Here is a 23638-nt window from a genome sequence, read left to right as displayed (position 1 = left end):
AATATATTTAGTATTTTCAGCTTAAGTTTATTAAGTTAAGATGTTTTAAATACTCTGAATAACATTTTTATATATTTGTAGTTGAAACAGGTGAAAGCTTAATTAATATGTTACAATGATTAGCAATGCACTTGATAACCTACAAGCAAAAAATTGTAATTGGTAATTTTGTTGCTCTAAGTTGATTGATTTCATATTAGTCATCAAGCAAGACAGCAACGTTGTAAAGGTCAACAAACAGCTAGATGCTTTTTTCATTTGCAATTTTAAACGTTTATCAACTACTGTATTAAATCCAGATTTGAGTCACAAAGTTTGCGTAGTACTTTTTGTTCGTTAAAAAATAGCATTTATGACAGAATTAATATATTTGTGATTATTTAATTCTTGACACAATTTAAATACAATTATTGTATTAATAAAAACATTCCAATATTTCACGGAATTTTCTTTAAGTATATTAGTAATTTTTAAGTTAGTGTAGAAAATGATAGTTTATTTTTTATATATGTGTGTAGCAATGTTTATATTTTTATATTTATGTATATTTAACATTTATTTAAAATAAAAGTATCCTGAAAATTGGTTTGCGTCTACTTATTATATGGATTGAATTTCCGCCCCTAATCTGCATATTAATTACCATCACTGTACCTTATAAACGTATCCATAATAAAACACCAGCGGATTTGTCAAATGCCGACTGATTGTAAAACATTCATCAATCTTTCACGAAGAAAGGACGCGTAGCCTGGCCCCCTTGTCTTTGTTTTTATTTATTGGTCCGCCTTTGTCTGGCCCACCATTGGCCATCGGAATCGAAACGCGACCGCTCTCCGGCCAATGATGGGCCGGAACGAATCTCGCGGCGCTTCTTCGGATAGTGACACCACACCTTTGCTGCTGCCATTGTCCTTTTTTAATGAAAAGACGTGACGCGAAAGTGAGAGTGGGAAGTTATTCATCCGGAACGATCCGAGTCCTTGTCGGGCGGGTGGAAAAATAGAGTAAAAATCCACCACAATGGCCGGTCACTTTCATGGCTGAGGCCTAATGGCTGAGCTCTGAAAACTAATTTAGTTCCAGCCATAGTGTGCGGTGTCACGGACGAAATAGACCACAGATGACAATTCAGTATTGGACATAGTACAGACGACAATGGTCATTGGCCGCTTTCGTCCTTTGTGAGAAAATTGCCTCAAAAGGAATCTGTTTCAATTATACGCTGACTCGACGTTTAATAACTGGATATTAAAATGATAACCCGCTGCTAATTTATAACTATATATTAGGGGTGGCTAAAACGTAAGCTTGAAAGACCGGATATGATACTGAAAAAGCACACGAATATGTCAAACGAAGATGAATTTAAAATTCAAGATATGAATCATTTTAATTATTATTTTACTAAAAAATGTAGCAATCTAATACATCTATGACCAGACTAATGCATTTTACACTTGGAAATATATATAAGTATAAATGTTTTGGAAAATGTAAATAAAATGAAGTGGATTTTAAGTGGAATTAAAACAACATTTTAAGATAAGCGTAAAACATTTGTTTGTTAATGATTTACGTTTTAACACTGCTGAAAACTAATACATGTCAACAACCAGCTATATACTTTATAAATAAAAAATAAATTAAGCTTCGATTAAACAAAATAATAATTAAGCAAGTTCATAAGGGATGTTACATGCTCATTGTACTACTTTTTCATTTATAAGAAAAGTCTAAAAATATATTTTCACTGTGTGGCCAATAAAACAACGAAGTTTTACTAATGGATAAAATAAATAAAAATTGCATTACAGAGTACAATATACATCTGCACTTTTTTCGATAAAAACTGTATTCAAAATCTTTGCATTGACATTTATATAGTAAGTTGGGTAATAATATCTTAAGATTTTCTATATGTAAGATTATTAAAAAAATAAATAAATTGTGATTTACCTCGAGTTTTTCATTAATTACATTTGTAGCCTACTAGTATGGCAATTTATCGAAATAATGAAAATGTTTTGTATTAGTTATATCATTTTTTTTTTTTTATAATATTATATACAACTAAAATATAATCAAAGAGTTTGCTATAGTATCACGAGGCTAAACTAAACTAATAGTTAATTTAATTAGTAGTAAAATAAAATTAGCGAAACACATAGATCTGAAATTACGGTTGGATAGAAAAAAAATGTAGTCATCTTTTAAACATTTTCATGTATTACTAAATAATTACGAATGACTCGAGTTTTGCCTATATAATAAATAGTAATGTAAAGAAAATCAAAATTAGTGATTTTTGTATATTTATAATACCGATCGACTTTCTCATGTTGGGTTTTCCTAGATTTTCCTAATCTTGTGTATGAATTATTCAAATAAAATCAAGCTATGTCGTGCATAGTTATTATACATATATTATCGACGTAAGTTGTAATATTAGTTTATAATTAATAAAATATATGTCACCGATTTATAGATTGATTTCACTCTAATGTTTCATTACTTACAAAGTAGTTGTTGATTGTGTTTACCCTTTGATAAAACGCAATGAACAAATGTATGTCATGATGCAAAAAAAGATTTACAATCAAATATATTTTTAGTGTAACATGCAAGTTATAAGCATACATGATAAAAAAACAAGCACTAGAATATTGAGATAAAATATTAAAAATATATTTTTAATAAAAACTGTAGCTATTGGCTTTTGTAATTCAAGTTTTGTACATTTCCTATTAAAAACATAAAAGCAGATTTTAAGTCGACATATATGTTTATTATTATTATAAATTTGGGTATTTTAGTATTTTCAATGCTGAATATTTTATATTTTTTATTTAAGCAACCTTAACGTATTGTGTAGGTTGGCTATTATCATGAATGCATCATTGTATTTTAATATACGGTAAACGTGGCGTTTGTGCGCTCATTATTGTTTTTAGCACGCCACAGTGTGTATGTTGATTTTTCTATTTTCCAGTTATCGATCAAAGAGGGTGGTCGTGGGGGTAAGCGAGACACCCCCAAAGACCACCCTTTCACCGGGCGTCGCTTCATTGTATGCAATGTTTTCGAAACAACACAGCTCCTGATTGCCTTTCAGAATAAATGAACGGACGGACAATGGACGTCACATTCATCAAAATCGCAAAACCTATAATGGAGTGCAAAAATACATTGTCCGTACTTGATTCTCATTTCAGATAAAAGGCATGCTCATTTAAAATCGGTTGGTTCGCTCTCGTATAAAATGGTAACACAACAATACCCGCTGTTTAGCGATAATAACGCGAGTATCAAATTGTATTATGGACAGGTATCGATATGGCGGGTTTGTTTTTGATTTTTGAGGTTGAAATAAAATAAATCGTGTTAAAATATATACTATGCAAAAAAATATATAATAATATTTAAAGCATTATTCTAGTACTTTAATTTTGAAACAACATTTTTTACTTCTATTTGAGTGTATTTAAATAAGCTTCGTTCAATACAAAAAATACTCTTAAAAATAGCAGCAATCCGAATTCAGATTACATACAACCAGGATATTTTCGAAAATGCGGAAACTCTTCACAATTAGAGAAGACGACAAAAACCTACAGCTATTGTTTCAATTCCACTCTCAATTTTCATTCCAAACATTTGCACTCTTGATTAAAACTATTGGCTATTTTTTCCAATTTCGACAGCGGAGCCGAATTTGTAAAAATAATATGAATGTATGTATATAAAAATCAATTTACCTAGTCGCTTCGAAATTTCCGAATTGTGCATTTTTGGATTGTCTTGTGCGATTTTCCTGCGCTGCAGCCTCGACCAGACCATGAAAGCGTTCATGGGCCGCTTGATGTGGTCCTCTTGCAGCTTTTTGGACTGCATGGGTCCACCCATGGCCCCCATGGACCCCATGGAACCCATAGAGCCCATGGCGGCCATGCTGCCCATGGTCAGGTGGGAACTCACCCCACCAAAACCACCCCTATCGCACATGGCACCAGCGGCACTGAAACAAAACAAAATAATACAATCAATACTTAATATATAAATTTATATACCAATTATAATATTAATTCAGAGACATTTATGTCACTGTAAAGTGCTTAGAAACATACGCTCTTTGTTTTATTCAAGTTATTAATAATATAAACAAAGCTGATGATTTGTGGATATGTAAGTAAAAAAGTTGTGACGTTGTACCATTGAATACATAATTGTGTTTGCAGTTGAAATGAAAACAACGCTTATTAAATTATCAGATGCCAAATTTAGAATATATATTATGTACTTTGTACATATTTTGGATATATAAATTTCAATAAAAAACGAGTTAAGTATGACAAATACGCAAATGAGAATACCTTTTGTATATTCAAATATTATTTATTGTGTATATTTGTAGAATACAAAGTGAATTTGTATATTACATTATGGCTATGTAAAATTAGGTATACTACGTGCAAAATATTTTTAAGCTTTACACGTTTTTTGATACATATCTAAAATAAAAAGATAAAATAAAAAAACAATACAAAGAGATTTATTTATATGTTTCAGATATTACGGTTAAAATAAATGGCATACAGTAATAGAAATGCGTTTTGATCTTTCATAGATATAGTATGTAATGCTCTTACTGATTATATGCTCTTACGGATACCATATTATTTTTATAAATACAATTTATTTATTTTCAGCAAAATAAGTTGCACTTACACATTTTATTAAAGTATTAATTTTATAATTTAATATACCATAATATTTTATTAAGCAAAATATTGTAAAATTTCTTGTTGCATGGTTAAATATACATGTGAAATACAAGATTGGAACTTTTTAAAAATTAAAAAATATGGTGTGTGGTACACCATAAATCGAAACAGTTTTACGTTGCTTTTATCAGAGACATCTTTGTGCGCAAATCAAGTTCATCAAGAATCTGGATGACACGAGGCAAAGTGTAGAAGTTCTGGCCAGTTTCCAAGAAAAACAAATTAAATTTGTGGATTATTTATAATAATATATATTTTTTTCCTTAAAATAAAAATTAAAACCAGAATGCAAAATATAGCTTTAAATGAGTTTAATATTATGTATATGTATTTATCTAAATCAATCTTCAGAATAAAATGAAAAAGTTTATTTAAATAAAATGGCGCTATTTATTTAATAAAAATCAGCTTGAATTTTTACATAAAATTAGTTAGGTTATTTTCATTATCAAAAAATCGTTGTACAGTAAAATATTTTTATTATAATTTATTTTTTGATTATGTACAAGTTACATTAACAATATTTAAATGCATCATTAGGTGCTACACCTGTTTTTATTTGTTTCTCAAAATAGACACAAATGTGTCTAAAAACACATTTCAATACAAATAACTATTTTAAATCATTATTTGTCAACCAGAATCAACTAAAATCATGCAAATATATGCGTTACCTTTTATAATATTACAAGATTACATAAAATATGAATTAAATAAAATGAACAATAAAAAAAATGCGGTCCCTATCGTCCTCCTCTTCACCTATTTGTTTGTTGTTTTATAATTATGGTTGTCATACGTTTCTGATTAGTGGGATCCCAGATTTATTTCAGTTTTGGTTTTATAGCATGATTTGAACCATCACCAAAAATCAATCACTAAAGATATGAAAAAATCAGTAATAATATTATTTACTAAAAAGCATGGCCTGATTTCCAGTAATAATTAATTAATTTAAATCATTTCAACTCCCTATGATATCCCGGTGGCTATTTAAATACTAAGATGATTCACATAAAATACAACACATCTCAATATATCATATCAGCAGTCACATCTTGACACTCAAATTCCAATTTATATTAATTATAGTATTTATTGAATAGCGCATTTTATTAAAAATATAAATTTAATAACGAACTATTTAACTGAAAATCATGAGCTGATTTCCAGTAGCAATTTATTAAATTTATTTGCGTTATTTCACCTCCTTGAGTTATTCTGGTAGCTATTTAAATACTTCAGATGATTCACATAAAATACAACACGCCTCGATGTGTCATATCAGCAGTCACATCTGGACACTCAAATGGTAGTCTTCCATCGGTAGCAGATTGACGATGTCGATGCCGAGTTAGTTAGTTTTTTTTTCGACCAACACAATTACAAAATTCATATCTGTAGAACAATCCGTGCGTTATATCAGTGAGCTATAATCGATTATGGCAACCGGTTTTAGAGGACCGCATCGTCGATGTGAATAATTTTTATTTTCGAGCAGGTGAAACCGGTCTGGCTATTCTCACTGAGTAAAACCGGTGAATGTATTAAAAAGTAGCTATATTTCGCTTCCATATGGTTAACCGGACGACTGTTAAATTGCACGGTTAATTAGTGGAATTGTATTTATCGTGGCTAACGGCTGGTGTTTGGGTGTAATTAATTTCAATTATTATCTGACAATTTCGTCTAAATCGGTAAATAAGCATGTCGATTCAGGATTTTGATAATATATTGCGATATTATGTATGTACATAATTTTAATTTAATAACTCTATCGCGCTTTTGTATTAATAATTTTTAATTTTGTATTATGTAATATAATAAAATATTTTTTTTAGATGGTAAATATATTGCACAAATTTTTCTTTATGAGATAAATACAATAAGGTTAGTCTTAAAAATTTATAAACTAATTATATACTATTCGTTTACAAATTAATATACAAATCCCATTAAATTTATTCGCGTCAGAAATGACTGGGATTCGAATCCCTTGGGCTACTTATCAAAGAGTGACGTTTCGCAGACGGTGCCACGCGCGTAAGGAATGCGCAAAGAATGCGGGGTTACGAGGGGTTACATTTCTGAGCGAGCCGCGGGTTTAGGGTTACTGATGACGCAATAAATTATTATGATGCAAATGCACACCCCGTCGAATATTGTCTTCGCACCCCTTTGAGCGCGAGACGAAGCCAAATTTTAATTGCCCAATCTCTCGATTTAACCCTTTAAGCTCCCCGTGATAATTCGAATTACACAGTCGCCGAACAACTTGCCGTCGGACGCTGATACCTACATATTCATATATGCGTTGATTCGAGTAATAAACCGTTTTAACACCTTCCGACGCGAAATAATGCAAACGAGTGTGATTTTCATTAGACATTACAAGCTTTTGAAGTGTCCAATTAACAAGGCAATACGAAGTTTATGTATATTGTTCATCGTGGAAAGTTAACAATGTAATAAACCGTGTGAAAAGGGCCAGTGTAAAAATTCTCCACTGAGTTTATGTTTTGTAGATAGTTAATGATTGGGTGAATGTATGTATGCATTATAAATGCGGCATTAATGGCTTGATGTTTCGATCAATACATTGTATATTATACTATTTTATTTTGAGAATGTTTGCAAATGTCTATTATGACTTACAATACATTTTATGACAGTAACTGTGTAAAGCTTTTAAAATCATCTCTATAAAATAGCAATAAAAATAGATATTATATTACGTAATTTAACAAAGCTCAATGTATTAGATTGCGGTTTGTGATAATGTCACTAATTTTCTATTAAAGTTATTTTCTATTTTTCCATCAAACAGAAAAATATTATAGCTATTTATTTCAATTCTAAAAAATATAATAGTGAGTGTTAATATAATTCCTAAAGTAATTGTATTTAAATGAATTATTTTATTACAACCAATATTTTTTTTATTAATTATTTTTCTACAACATCACAGACGCAAGCCCAATGCGTTACAAAGGGATAATTATTAATTTATAAGCAGAAACTCTCAGGAACAGCAATTTGGATTAAAAATATCGCGTGCTATAATTAAAATAGTCATTATTTCTAACCGATCTATTTTATTTATTTTTTCGTTTAAAGCTGCAAACGTTGCGAATAAGACGGTCTATTTATAGCTGAATTTGTAAAAGGATGCTTCTGTATGAAACGAACAAACAAAACGGTCGAAATAAATCTTATCAAATTAAATTGTGGAGTTTATATATAGTTAAAATATATATTCTGTTTTAAATTGCGATGTGGTATTATACGATTTCATCACTTATTTAATTTTCATATTTCTTTTGCAGTAATTTTGCAGTACAAACTAAAAATCTTGATTGATTTAATTAAATTTTCATAAAGCTTCAAAAAAATTGCAAATTATATTGAAATCGAAGCGGAAGTCCATAAGTTATTAAACTGATTAATTTGTCAAAAACGATTACATGAAAATATTCTTTAGCAGATTTTTGGTCTCTTAATCGATTTTTTTATTTCATTTTCAGTTGTGATTTTTACCCTCATTAAGAACAGACTTGAATGTTTTTTTAAGTTGCTCTATATCTTTAATTAAGTTCTCAGTATTATATTTTTATACACACGGGATTCAATCCAGAGATTCGTTTGATTTCATATTTTCAGCCAGTCTGTAGACATAATAACATATTCAAATTTGAACAAATATTTTTCAGAAGCAGAAGTTTGTGTTTGTGTATCAACGAAAAGGCTTCTTAAATCGTTTTCATTCAAATAAGATTGCTTCAAATTTCTTGCTATCTTATTTTTGAAATACTATGTAAGAAATAGATTTCTAAATGTTATTCTAAAATTTTGGACTTCCACTAAAGAAATTATAAATTTGCTGAACAATACCAAAGAAAGTATTTGCTTCTTTGCAAGATTTTGCAAAATCCAATACGATAAGTTTCAATGTATGGTTTCCATAACCGGAAAATGTACAATTGCTTGCACACCATTATGCTTTCATTACATATTGTCTTCACTATTGTAGCCTTGTCCCACACAGTTTTTATAATTCAATTTTAATTCCTGTAACAAATTTACAAGTTGGCTGGAAATTTCTTGACCCGTTTTATAAGAAAAAATATCAAAGCATATAAAACACTCTTTAATTAAAAATTCCAATTCTCTGAACTTGACATAACAAATAATTAACGTCGTTTATTCCCTTTGGAATTAATCTGGAGCAATGATAGCAAAATATTTAGTCTGTAAAACTTTTTCAATGATCACGAATGAAGGAACGAATCTTGTTGAAAAATAGTGAACCTGCATTCTCTTGTTGTCTTTTTGTGCAGTTTGAACTTTTGGAACATGCTTCGTTAATATCGGAATATATTTAGAACTTATCCAAGAAAATTCTAAGTGAAATTTTCATCAGGTCAAAAAAACACTACCCCTCTTTCAGAGAGAAACAAATATTATATCAAGTTAGTGCTCCAGCATTTTTTTTCCAGTGTTTTAATTGGTCATTAATTTCATTTGGAAGCAATTTTTCTTTTTCTATGTTAGATAAAACTCATTAACGTATTTTTTACAATAAAACACAATTCTCTTTGTTTGATATTTTTTTAAGATTTTTAAAATGGTAAAAACAGTTTTGATCGAATTTCATACACGATCAAATGTTTTCAACATATAAAATTACCAATTTAAGGCCCGGAACACAGATTATCAATACTTTTTTTGCATTTTGACAATTCTTACAGATTTGTAAATGCCAAGCTGCTGCTGGAAGGGCTTTAATTTTGCTTAATAAAACTTATAATTAGCTGATAAAAATGTATTAAAAACATTTTTATCAAAGCAGTATAAATAAAATAAAAATTAATAATAGTTTCAGCCTTTTTAAAGCGCTTTTTGATATTGTACATATAAAATCTATGTACAACACAAATTTACATAGATTTTTTTTATATGTAGTGCTTAAACATTTGCTGTTGTATCCGTGTAAATAAATTATGTGATACTAAATGTAGGTTAAAATTATACAAAAACCATTTAAATTTTATTTTTATAAATAAATATTTGATTGACTCTATTTTATATACAATAATTGACTATAAATATGTAAATTAGCAATATCAGTATTTGTGTCACGGTGTTTCCCCTATTTGTTCTGGGTGCTCTACTCTGTTCTGCATATTATCAATATTTACATATCATAGGTTTAATAATTGAAATATTCTATTACATAACAAAGGTTTTAATTATCTACTTTTTAATATAAATATATAATAGCTGAGAAAGATTTTTGCTCTAAATGGTACAAAGGTTATTTTAAAAATAATAATATAAAATTTTGATGGAATAAAACAGTATTTATAAATAAAAAGTTATACATTTAAACATTAATTATCGGTTATGGGGAGATGAGAGGAGGAAAGAGAAGGGGGGTAAAGTTTTTTATATGAGATTAGGAAATTATTGACATGAAAAGTTTGAATAGTAATAAAAATATAAAAATAAAATATTTTGACTAGATATGTAAAAAATAGGCGAAATTAAGAACTTAGCTTACCTCATAAAGTGACCGCTGGCCCTCTGATGAAGATCTAGATCCACGCTTAGGCCGGCTGACCCTCCGGTTGAACCGCTTCGTACTATCGCAATCGATCGAGTCGCAAAATCACTTAAATAGTTCACTTTATATTTTTTTTCAATCAAAAGTTCAAGTTATACTCTTCATTTTGTCGTCGAGTGTCAACATGGCACACCAAAATAAATAAATATCGGATCGAGAGAGAGAGACGTCACGTCGAACGAAATCCGTGCGCGACCGTCCGCATCGTCGACTGATCGCGACACACAGAGAAACGAGCGGAGAGCAAGCGGCGATAGGGAGGGGGAGACGGCTGCCAGTGGCCAATCGGACGCCGAAGCAACGCCCCCGAGCGCTGCGATTGGTCGATGCGCAGCGGCTTTTCCGCTCGGGCGAAGCTCTACGCGGGGCGTAATGGGAAAATCGCGAAAAGAGCCGGCCGATCGAAACAAAACGCAGCGGTTTCGAGCGAGCGGCGAAAATGGGCTACTGAGATTCACGAGATTGGCTCGGACCATCACGTGCTTGGATGCGAATTGAAAACACGTGTTTGTAAAACAATGGTTGTTTTCATGTGAAAAGTTTCAAGAATTTTCATTTATAAATAAAAGTAAATTGCATTTGAGTTTTTTATTTGAAGATCAAATCTCAAGGACTTTCTTTTCAATTAAAAAACATAATAAAGAGAAAAAGTTAATTAATATTTATAAAAAGCTAATTAATATTTATAAAATATCTACAATATTATATATTTAGATATAAGTGTAATAATTTAGGTACTTATCTTCCTTTGTTCCATATATCAGGGTTACCCAAGCTATGTTCCGCGGAACATTAGTGTTCCACGAAAAGTTAATGGATGTTCCATGAACAAAATTTAAAGAGGTAGTGGAGGGGACAAATGTATGGGTCCCGTTCTCCTTGAGAGGCCTGACTAAAAAAATCATATTGAGAATGTATTTATAAAAAAAAGAAAAAAAACTGACATCAAATAACGAATCTGAACTAAACTAGTTGTTTGAGGTGTATGTACTGATATATTTCAGGTGTAAGCTTTAGTCCTTTTTTATACATACAATAAATAAAAGGAGCGGGACATTCCCTTCAAAAGCATTTACTTTCGAGATAGTACTTTCACAATAATCATTATTCAAAGGGGCAGATTGTATTTTTTGATTAAAATTTGTGTTAAAATTTATTAGCAAATTATATTTTGACTCCATTGCTTTTTGAACCTTTAAAAATATTAGACATGGGAGGAAATATGCAACGAATGTAAATTAGTAGCAGTTAATTTAAGTATTCGATCTAAATTTTAAGATCGACGAAAAATGAAAAAGCTGAATAATATAAATTTGATATTTTTATATATTATACTATCGATTATTTTACAACTAGATTTAATACAGCAAAATAAATAAATAATAGTTAATTTGCGAATAAATATAAAATTTTTTCGAACAAATATAACTATGCTCTTAATGAGCTGTTACCTGAAGAAATATTTTATTTAAAATTATGTGAAAAATATATGATGGAAATATTGAAATTAAAAACATATTACCCAAACAGTTGCTAAGTAAAATAAAACAAACTTAATCTTAAACCAATATTGTAATTTGGGGGCATTTGTCCTCCCTTAAAATTGGCCAGAAAAAACCTAATTAAATACTATGTATCTTATTGAAATAGAATAAGAAGTCATAGCATATGAAGTCTAGATAGACGTCGCATCTCGCATATTATTTCATGGTTTGTCAGCACTTTATTATTATGTTTTAAAAATATGATAGCTATCCTTACTGATATTTTTACAGACTTTTGATATGAGAGTATATTCAAACCAAATTTTGCCCATTTTAAACAATTATCCGTTCTCAGAAGTCAAAAATTCACGTCAAAAGCAATAAAATCGTGTCTTAGTCATCGAAGTGGGACCGCTAGGGCGTTCCCACTGCGTTTTGTTGTAAAATAAAATCGTGTTGTTAAATCTGAACTTCCAAAAAAAAGCAACAAAATGTCGTGCGCTATCGGCCAATTTAAATTGGCCGATAGCGCATATACATATATTAATAGTAAAACTAAACACACGTGTTTTAGATAAAAAAAAAACTTCTACAAATTTTTTTTTATCAGAGAAAGAACATCAATTAATTACCCGCATGAATGGCATGAGTTGTTGACTATTGACCTCAAAGATTTGGGTACGAATTCCATATGAACCTTATTGTTTTTCAATTGCTATCGTTTCAGGGTGATCGGAATTAGTGAGTATTATATAATTATATATCCTATCAATCATCACAGATTAGGGTTATCTAGACTTTCTTATTCTCACGGATGTATATTATATTGTTAAATTAAAATTGTGCTAGATTGTACTATATACATATTAGGTATTAAAAATTGTCTAATAATAAACTACATGGACTCGAATACTATTTATATTAACCCTAGTGTTTTTCAATTTTTATGGTGTCTGGGAAATTATTATTTAATTAAAATTTCGTTCTATTATATATTAGGATAAATAAATATATATAGAAACATAGCAAAAATGGTCTTTAGAGATTGCAGATTTTTTATGTAAAAATACTTCTGTTTAATAAAAATTAATTGAATTTAATCAAACTAACAGAATGAACACTAAACTAGACTATACAATAGCATGATAGACCAGTGACTAATACACGAAAATATCATATTAACCATAGTGCTCATTCTGTTACTTTGTTTAAATTCAATACCGTATTAACCATAATTTTTTTCAATTTCGATTGATTCTGGGAGATCGGAATTAGTGATTATTATATAATTATAATTGCGATCGGTCATTACAGATTAGGTTTTTCTAGATTTTTTTAATTTGGCGAATGAATATCATGATCAATAATTATAATAAAATTAAGCTTGATCGAGCATAGTGATATATATTACTTGTTACTTATAAATTATACTTAGTTATTAATTTATGTAATGATTTTGCTCCGGTGTCTCACAACTTACTTCTATGTGTTGATTGTGTTTAGTTCGACACATTGAGCTAACATCTGTCATTTCAAAACGGAAGAATTACAATAGATAAATAAATTAATTGTGTACAACCTATATTTAGGAAAGAGTCTGTTTTATGTTTTGAAGACTTTCTTTTGCATTTTTATTTAAAATGAACCAGTTATTTAAAAACCCAACATTAAAAACTACAACCTAAAGAAAAACTTCAATGAGGCTTTGCTAGAATTGAAAAAAGTATAAAGAGGGTAGAGAATGAGAAGGGCAAAAATTTACTAATATTTAAAAAAAATAGTATACATTTCAACAAAAAATAAATATTTTAAATATCAGTCGTAAATCGCAAATTGAGTAAAATGATGTATGAGCAAACATTTTAGGTAATATTTGATCTTTTTTACAAATCGAAAAAATAAAATTATACCCATTTGCACCGTGAAAAACTCGTTTAAATTATACCATAATATGCAAATGGTAGTGTAACATGTGTATGCGTGTATTTTTTACAATCGCACACGCGTTACGGTTATAACGACTGAATCAATTTAACACGACGTTTTAATATAAATTTTTTAGCCATTTCTGCACACAATGGAAACACATTTATAAACATTTCGCATTAAAATTTCTGTTAACCCGTTCGTTATTTTTTCCATTCTTCACAGTTTTGATTCACAAAACGCCGGTACAAGCAGGTCGTTTTGTCAAACGCGGAAGATACGCACCGTGTGCTGCATAAATTTGTATAATTCCACAAAGGGGGATCTAGTTTTTTAGCATTAACTTGTTAACATATTTTTTTTCGACGCCAGGCAATCAAAAATCGTTTAGTCCCATGCAAATTTCGCGTTGTGCTCGTCTAAAGCGATTTGTATCGGCGTGCATTATTGAGTGACGGCTCAATGCTAGTTGATATGCTAAATAATAAAAATCGGGCACATACCTTTGCCGATTTGTTATTATTTATAATAACGGATTCGTTGCAACAACGGAAATTTCATTGAATCGACATTGACTTGCGACAGGTAGGGCCGATTTACGAGAATCGTTTTTGTCGAACAATCGCGAACTGATTGTGATATTGAAAATATTTTAATGTATGTTCATATTTTTATTAAAATGCGTCCTGCATAAATATTAAACTTTATAACTGATATAGATAGGAATGTGAAACTGCGTAACGGTTAGAATTCATATAAATTTCTTACCACGTGGCATTTTTTTATTCTGTGATATTTTGCTTATTATTTGTGTTTATACTTCATAAATTTATGGATAAATTGGGAATTTGCTTATAAATTAATATAATATGTATTTAAAGTATAATACTTTTGAGATCTTTAATAATATTATTTTGATTGTAAACATACGCTTTTACAGTGTTCAAGACATTTTTATTATACAAGACAAATATATTATATATGTTAAAATAAATATATTCTGTATAAGTAAATACATTTAAATTGCAAATAAACATAAAAATAAACTAAATTATACATGGGTAGTAAATGTTTAATACTTTAGAATTATTTATAATTGTTTTATTTAACGGATATAATAGATTAATTGGATCAGTAAATTTATAAAAATATTAAAAAAAAATAGCATAACTATATATTTTTCAGCGAATGAGAAACAAAGGTGGGTCAAAGTGGGTTAAAATATATTTGATACTAACATAAAATAATAGCGTTTTATTATGAATGTGAATATGAGAAGCATAAATATTTTAGACAAAATATTCATATCGACTATTATACTCAATAGCAATAAAAAAATACGTAGATCTAAAGCTTTTGAGCGATTATTCACTTGAATACATTGTACACATTATTTAATTATCAACTAATAAATGGTCCTATTCCGACAAAGTTCTCGAGCATCGGTCCATTCACGAATTCCAAGAGAACATTCCATACAAAGTTTGCAGCACAATTCGCGTATCTCGGTGAACGTCGTCATTGTCCGATCGTCATTCATCCCCAATCTGCAAACACTGTTAATAAGCAGGTGAGGAAGCGAAAAAACGTCGGCTCCTTCAAGGAGCAAAGAGCATTTAAGCACTTAAGCTTGCACTTCCTTGGTCATCTTTTAATTGTGCACCAGTGCGGTCCTGTTCAAAAGCAATTATGTTTCGCTCAACAATCGTTGCCTCTGTGAACGGATTATCGCGTGTACTGGATGATTTTGTGCAAAACTCATTGTCGTTTATGAATCGCAGTGCAGGATATTCTGTTTTGTTGTGCACGTTTCGACACTTGAAACGAAAACGAGAAAATATTATATATTTATGTGCGAATATACATTATGGCTGTAATCCTCGCGAATGTACGTGTTGTGCCATTGTAAATCGGAGAGCATAGCAATTTTGCACTCTCGCACAATAAACACAAATATAGATAAATAATATTAATAATACACTACTTACAATCAATAAATATTGCAAAACTTAAAACCGTAAGCAATACCTTAAACAAAACATTTTCTGTTGTGTTAATATAAGAATATGCAATAATTTTTCATCAAGCCTTAACATTTTTTTATTATATAAAATTGCTTTCAATAGCTTGTGACACTTTCTAAGTTTGATTATTTTTCTGTCCGTTGGATAAATACCATACGTACAATATATATTAAAAAAGTAGCAATAAATCTATTAGGTTTGGGTCAATCTTCTAAAATACAAGCTCAGTGCTCACATAATACTGATATTTTATCATTTTTTGTGTAAAAAGAAAAGTTGTAATCAATCCATTGGTAATAGAGGATACACTGTAGTAAAAAATAAATATTAACTTTTAAATGCGGCCCTTGACAATTTTTTGTCAGGCGATGCAGCCAATAACATTCAAAAGGTTATATACCATGTATTACAGAATTAAGCTTTAGTATATACAAGTTCCTTTCAGTTTTCTTTGAAAATACGTTCGTATTATTTCTTTATTTATTAGTAGTACTATTACGAAGGTACCCGAGTTTTTCCTACTTTACAAAATCAGTATTTAATTTAGATTTTTACTTAATCAATGTTAATTAGCATATAAATATAAAGACTGATTTTCTAATTATTAAAAATATTTACTAATCGTTAATCTATTAATATTAAAATTATAATAAATATCAATAAAATCAATATAAGTAAGCATCTCTATCATATTTTTATGGCTACTATATTATTTATAGAAAGAAAAAAAAACAGAATCGATTTCCGTCGTTATTTTTTCTACGTGCAAAACACGTTCGATGGGAACTTCCTACAGATAACATCCAAAATACGTTCGCCGACAAACGTTATTATGTTTGTCACCCGTCGAAATTCATTAAATAAGTCCGGATTAAGAAAAATTCAAAGAACCACGTCGATTCGATGTCCTTTTGGATACACAATGTAATCCCTCCGGTTAAATACTGGCCTTTGGTACTCTGGTAATGCCCGTCGATAACAATCTTGCATACATTGTGTCCGGGACTTTGCCAAATGAGAAAAGCATACAAAGGACTGAAAAATAAACCATCTGGTTACGGAGAAATTAAAAAGCGTATTCTTGTTTCGCACACACGCTTAAAATCATTTAGCGTATTTAAAAAAAATACCTACACATATAATACATTCGGTCCGGTGCGTAATATGGGAAGTTGTTAAAGAGTTAAACAACTTTACTTGGAAACTCTCATAAAGGGTTTCTAAGCAGAAAATCCCGGATTAGTTAATCTGCGAATATACCAGACTGTTTGTCACCAAATTTTTGTGTGAATGTAGATGAAGTACAATACTTGAAACTTATTTGTGGCTTTGAACGACGGTTGAGTTCATAACGCGATGCCTAATCAGCTATGAAGATGAAAGCAGAGCTGTGTGTGTAGTTTTTTTCAATCACAATCTGCGATTGTCATCAGATATACATTCGCACACAATCGTCGGAAAAGAAATAACCCTCCAATTGTGGAGAGAACCGTTGAATTTTACCGCTCTGTGGGATTCGCCATATAGGATTTCATTGTGACTGTACTAATATGGTGAGAGATCTTGTCATTAATAGACGCTGTTCAAATTGTGCCATATGTTATTTCATATTGAACGATATGTTTCTTTTTCTGATGATGATAAGAAAAAATACACATAGGACTTTTGAGTCGAATATATACAGTATTCCACTTTTTTAATTAGTTTTTTTTATTAATTTACTTAGTACAATACTGAAAAATTCATCCACTAAAAAAAATTGAGCTTCTTATAAATGTGCATACACATAAAGAATATTGGGAAAGCTTGGAAACAAGATGTATGGGTTCCAAGCGAATTGTGCAAAACAAGTCGGCGTGAAGTAGTAGAAAAAATTGAATTATGAAATTATGAAATGTCAGTTAATAATAATATTTTGATTTTTAATTCTTTTTATTGAAAAAATATTATATTATTTAAATAATATAGGTGTTTTTATTTTAAATTAGTTTTAAATAAAAGTTGAAGTTCCCTTAAAATTATTGAAATTTCTTTTTATTATTATTAAAATATAATTTTTACTTTTTATGAAAATAATCTAATATTAAATTATTAAACATAATTTTTTGTCTAACTAAATGCTATCAATATTTTTTTTAATAGATATCTCTCAGATTTTTTTCTAAATATGTTTTCTATTATATAAAATATAATCCTACGTATCTTGAATGACAAAAATATAAATTCATACGCTTGTTATGTCATTTTTCATTGTGTCCTACATTCACACAGTACGATTTTTGTATTGCGAAAAAAATATGGCATTGCATCGGAGGCAGATTAAACCCTAAGAAGAAACCCAACAATGGTCATAGATCGTAAAAAACAAATTCGATTTCTATTCGAGATCAGTTCGTATTATTGTTGCGGATATAAAAAAGGGCACGTTTACGACTTATTCGATCGACAATGGATATAATTTCATTTATTGAATTGCGATGGGGAAAAGGGTGAAACATTTCAAACGCTCTGGTTTAAATGACTAAAAAATATATATCATAGAAATAGCAGTAAATTATTAAAAACTGCGTTTAAATATTAAATTTTATTTAAAAAAAAACAATCAATTCAATTATATTGCCTTTCTTGATCAATGATTTTAAAAGGTCATCCTTTTTGCTATTGGACTGATTGAAATCCACCGCATGCTAGGTGTTGTAAAAATAGGGCTAAGTTCACCCCTTTTGTGGTGATGAATGGCCCAGGGCGATCATTTCACATTGGGCCACGCTAAATTATGTGATTATATTGCTATTGTCATATATTTGCGATGGAAGGTCCCCGGTAAATACAAATAAATAACTTTTATGCTCCACGATTTACCCCATTGATATTTTTGCACAGTATCGGTATCAAGCGATCACTGGGTGCATACAAAAATATATTTTATTTATAATAAATTCATATAAATAAAAATATTTCATTTTGAAAATAAGTAGCAAAATAAAATTATTTTACAGTATCGGTTTTATGTATTAGTTGTTTACGAAACACCGTGTATACCTAATATATTTTGCTCTACATCTGCCATCGGTAAAAAATGTAATATCCACTTTGCCCCCGTCGGTGAATGAAAACACAACAATTGTGAATAGAGTTTAATAAAATAATTTATGTAGGTTTAGCGATTCCGGCGACAATGGCACATTATTTATTCATTGGAAACCGTTCGGTTCCGCTTGATAAATGTCTTCCCGATCGATCCCTGGTGCAGTCCATTCTATTATTTTACCCTTCGACGTCCCTGTCTCCCAGGAGCAGACTTTTGTCTTCGATTTCTTCATAAAAGGGTAGAAAATGGATCGCAATGGGGGTATAATCTCAATCGGAAGGGAAAAGTTTTTTGGCGAAAAAAATTGGTCTATTAGATTCTAACAATTATTTCGTACCTAAAAGTTTGCCAGAATATGATAATATATATCTATATAAATAAAATAATAAATTTAGGTAATCCTAAAAGGAATTAATTACCAATGAATGTATTTCTATTTCATAAACGAACATTTTAACTCTACTCTAATTACATTTTAAGATGCTATTAATTATATTCCAATGTAAATATATTTTGATATTTAATATTTTTTAAGCAGTTTTAGTGCAAGAAAAATATTTTTTTAGTAAATTCTATTAAAAAATCATTTATGAATATGCTCTGTTTTCTGGATAAAATTAACAAAAGATTTCTATTGCGGCATTTTTCAGAATTAGTGAAGTAAAGGAAAATAGATCAGATTCTTAACACAATTAATACTTATTTAAACGTATACAAAACATATTGATTTACCATATTTAATATGTTTGATAATATTTGAGTTTTAGGTCTATATAAATCGTTATTTATTCACATTTTTTTCAATATAAGTAGCACTTTTGTTATAAGCCTAATAATAAAATTTTAGCAGTAAAAAAGTATAATCAGTTGGCTAATATTAATAGATCTGATTGAAAAATAATACTATAAAACAATTTTCTACTATTTTTTCTCAAAATAATATAGATAAAGGAACCAGATTTATTTATTAAAAATATCTGATAATTTATTTTTTTAATGCGCAATTTATACGTTTTTACAATCGTTGTAAATAACTTAATTAAACATCAAGGAATAAAAAATATTTAAAGCATCTTTTATCGAAAATACTTAAATAACTGAATCACTGTTGTTTTGGGTAAAACCTCCAAAAGCTAAAAAAATATTTCATTTAATTAATAAGCCATAAGCCCTAAATCACTAACTCGTTACAAACTACCTTTTTAGAATAATTTCTTTCAAAAATAATTTTTACATGTATTTTACTAAAAAATACAAAATTTAACCATATCTTTAAAACGACTTTTTTAGTATTTCCTGAGGTTGTATTTTAATTATGTATTTTAGTGAAGGAAAAGCTATCAAAAAGCAAATATTTAATGAGCAATACTTTACAAAAATGTAATGCATTGGTCATAATATATATATAAATTTAAATTGTCAACGTTCGCCTAAATTTAATTTCACTTTTTTTCTATATGGAGAAGTTAATACAAATCCACATTATTTATATTATATTTAAAATTCCTTTTAAACTAAATATATTTTTATTAAGGTATAAAAATATTTTTTTAGAACTTGACACTTTTAGGTATTTTGGCTATCGATTAATCCAGGTATGCAATCATATATCTATAATCATTGTAAAATGTCATCTATTAGATAACATCCAAGAAGCTATACACATTTATAAGCTGTCCGTTGGCTGATATATATAGGGAACGGTTTATTTGCTATTCGTCAAATCTAATGAATATGTGCATTAAATCAGAAGCAGTGATAATTTTTATATATTGTAAAAATAAAAACTCACTTTTCGGCCTCGGACCCCGTCGACAGGAGTTCAAAATTTGAAGATCTCATTACGTAGATTGTTTTATGATTGTTTATCTAGTTTAATCAATGTATTCTTATAATTATTACACACTTTATGAATATATTTTATTTTCATATTTACAACATACCTAGTTAATTTGCAATCCGAATATTTATATTCAGTCAAATCGAACAACGCACATGCAAAAATAATGAAAATTATTGTCGCGTAGCAAAATTATTTACAACTGTTGTCACGTTACTGTCGGCCATCTTGCTTTATATTTGACGTCGACAACAAAAGAATTCATTAGTGGAGGTTCAAAAATCATCGTGCCAACTCTATTTTTATTTTTATTAATTATAATTAAATATATTTCCTTTGTTTACTTGTATTATTATACACCGTTCATACAAAGACATACGATTTACAGAGTAGAAAATTAAACAGTGAATATTTCATTTTAAAATATGCACATCCGGAAACGGCTAAGAACAATTATATATAAGATATTGGAAGTAGCCATACTGAGAGTATTTTTAAGATTCGATAAACTAAACGTTAATTACCACAAAATAAATCAAAATCATCAAAGTCATATTTAGGAAATGAAAATTATCAATCTTTGTTCATTATTATTAATTAAATGACTTTCGCTATTTAGTCATTATTCAACCATAAGTTACTATATCAAATATGAAACGGTCAAGAGAAATCATGCTAATGTTGCATTTTCTACTACATACAAATATGTAAAAATGCGAAGTCAGTTTTTAAAATAAGTAAATTCAGAAAAATTAAGGAAAGTAAATAGATTTTGTATTACTTACTAATAATATATTGTTAAAATAGTTACATTAAACAATGGTCGTCATGTTATGGTAATGATATATTCGAATAATAGTTTGGCTGCATATCAAAATAGGGGATGTATCCTTGTATTTTGGTCTATGAATAGCAATGTTGCTGTTACCATAGCGATTGTGTGTGCAATGGTGCCATCTGTTGTCTCCATTGAATAACTACTACCCCTTCACAGAGTCGTAGTGGAATCGCATTCTAATAAGCGAATGCGATTCGAATCAGAAGGCATTAAATTCCGTCTCCATTTGTCCACCGCCCACCTGTTTTACGCGAGCTCCATTGTAGACGCGCCTTTACAATGAAATACAAACAATGGCGCCCTGTGCAATTGCCCACGTTTACGCCCGCTTTACGATGACAATACAAATTAAAATCGGGGCATAAGCACTTTTTACATTATTCATTGTTCACATTTGTTTTCGTTCGTGCTGATTATGGGATTATATCATAGATGCTTAAAAATAAATATTTCATTGTTGGTAATACATAAATAAATTTGTTATACTATAAAGGCTAATCATTTAATTTTGTTATATTGTTATATATTTAGTTATTATCAAAAATACATTGAATTATTTCCTCGTCATATTTTTTTTACCAGTTCAGAACAAAAACATACAAGTGTTCTTAGTAGAATCCAGTTGGAATATGTACTGTAGCTTTGTTTTGTGCTACACATGAAATATAAAAATATATTATTCAGGTAATTTTTAGAAATTTATTTTTAATATTGCTATTTTTTTATTAGACCTAAGTTCGAATCACATACGCACCTTTGTTTTTTAATTTATATGCTGTCTGGGAGATCGGAATTAGTGATTATTATATACTTATGGTTACGATCGATCATTACAGATTAGATTTACCTAGATTTTCTTAATCTCATGGATGAATATAGTGATGATTAATTAAAATCACTAAATTCCTTGTTTAGCTTTAATCATTTTAATATTTTTTTTTCAGTATAGTAATTGATTTTAATTTATATTAAATGTATTAAATGCATTTTCTAATTTTATTTATTACCAATTGTTAATAATACCTGAAAGTACTAGATTCGAATCCCACAATTATTATATTTTTCCAATCTCGCAGATAAATACCGTGATGAATAATTACAAAAAGATCGAGCTAGATCATGAATCTATTAAATATAGCTGTAATAAGAGTTTATAATTATTGAAATAAATGTCACTTATCTACAGATTTTGAATTTAGTCTGTAGTGTCTCACTACTTAGATGTTGTTAATTGAATTTATCATTGCTAAGCTGTTAGAATAGTTTATGATTTACAAAAATAAACACATATCAGCTGTTCTCTCACTACTTAATTTAGAGTTTTTGCACAGTTGTAACGTATTGCGCTAGTACGTGGCATGTTTCAGAGGAAAGATTTACAATAATCAAATAAATAAATTACTACCAGGCATTGCTATTTTTGTTGTAGTCGTATACATTTACAGCTTAATCTATGCGCCTTATTTTACTAGGTACAATTTTTTTTTTGGTATTAATAAAAAATACAAATATAATTTATTAAAAACTTTGTTACTGTAGTCTAATTCTATTTTTTTTTATTTTAAATAGTTTTGAATAAAAAATCTTTGGTATATTTTTATAATTATTTTTTGTTTGATTGTATAATCTTAGCTTTTATTGCTTTTAATATTTTTTACAACTGCATGTGCCGCGTAGCTCATTGAACTAGTATTTTAGCTGGCTTAAATTTGATTATAGTTTCTTACCACAAAGATTTAATAATATATCATATATTGTAATATATCAAAACTATAGTTTTTGTGTCAAAATCGGTTGTATACCACATCATATTTTTTGTATATATTTATGCTTATTTTCTAGTATTTTAGTATATAATATATTATTTTTAAAAATATTAATTAAGCAATCCAACAAGATTCACATAGGAATATCAATCTCTTTATCACTTTTTTTAATAATACATACACATATTAATAAAATATACACAAATAAACCTTATTATTTATATAGTAATATGCTATGTATAACATCTGCCTTTTTAATTGA

General features: G+C 28.9%; 1 protein-coding gene across 4 annotated transcripts in view; it reads right to left on the bottom strand.

Annotated features, from left to right (window-relative positions):
- The window catches only part of LOC148228513 (uncharacterized), a 51874-nt gene extending 41241 nt beyond the window's left edge, over positions 1 to 10633 (bottom strand). For all 4 annotated transcript variants that reach the window (XM_088199913.1, XM_088199914.1, XM_088199915.1 and 1 more), the window contains exons 1-2: positions 10345 to 10633; positions 3759 to 4018 (exon numbers count right to left, since the gene is read on the bottom strand). In XM_088199913.1, coding sequence (XP_088056039.1) covers positions 3759 to 4018; positions 10345 to 10349 — 265 coding nt within the window. In that variant the 5' untranslated portion in view covers positions 10350 to 10633. The remainder of the gene's footprint in view (positions 1 to 3758; positions 4019 to 10344) is intronic.
- Positions 10634 to 23638: the final 13005 nt, after the last annotated feature.

The sequence above is a fragment of the Plectrocnemia conspersa genome, unplaced genomic scaffold, assembly GCF_051122295.1.
Source record: "Plectrocnemia conspersa isolate PC_06_02 unplaced genomic scaffold, ASM5112229v1 ptg000012l, whole genome shotgun sequence".
In the NCBI taxonomy this organism is placed as follows: domain Eukaryota; kingdom Metazoa; phylum Arthropoda; class Insecta; order Trichoptera; family Polycentropodidae; genus Plectrocnemia; species Plectrocnemia conspersa.
The sequence above is the reverse complement of the archived record's forward strand: the minus strand, read 5'-3'. Positions and strand labels throughout refer to the sequence as shown.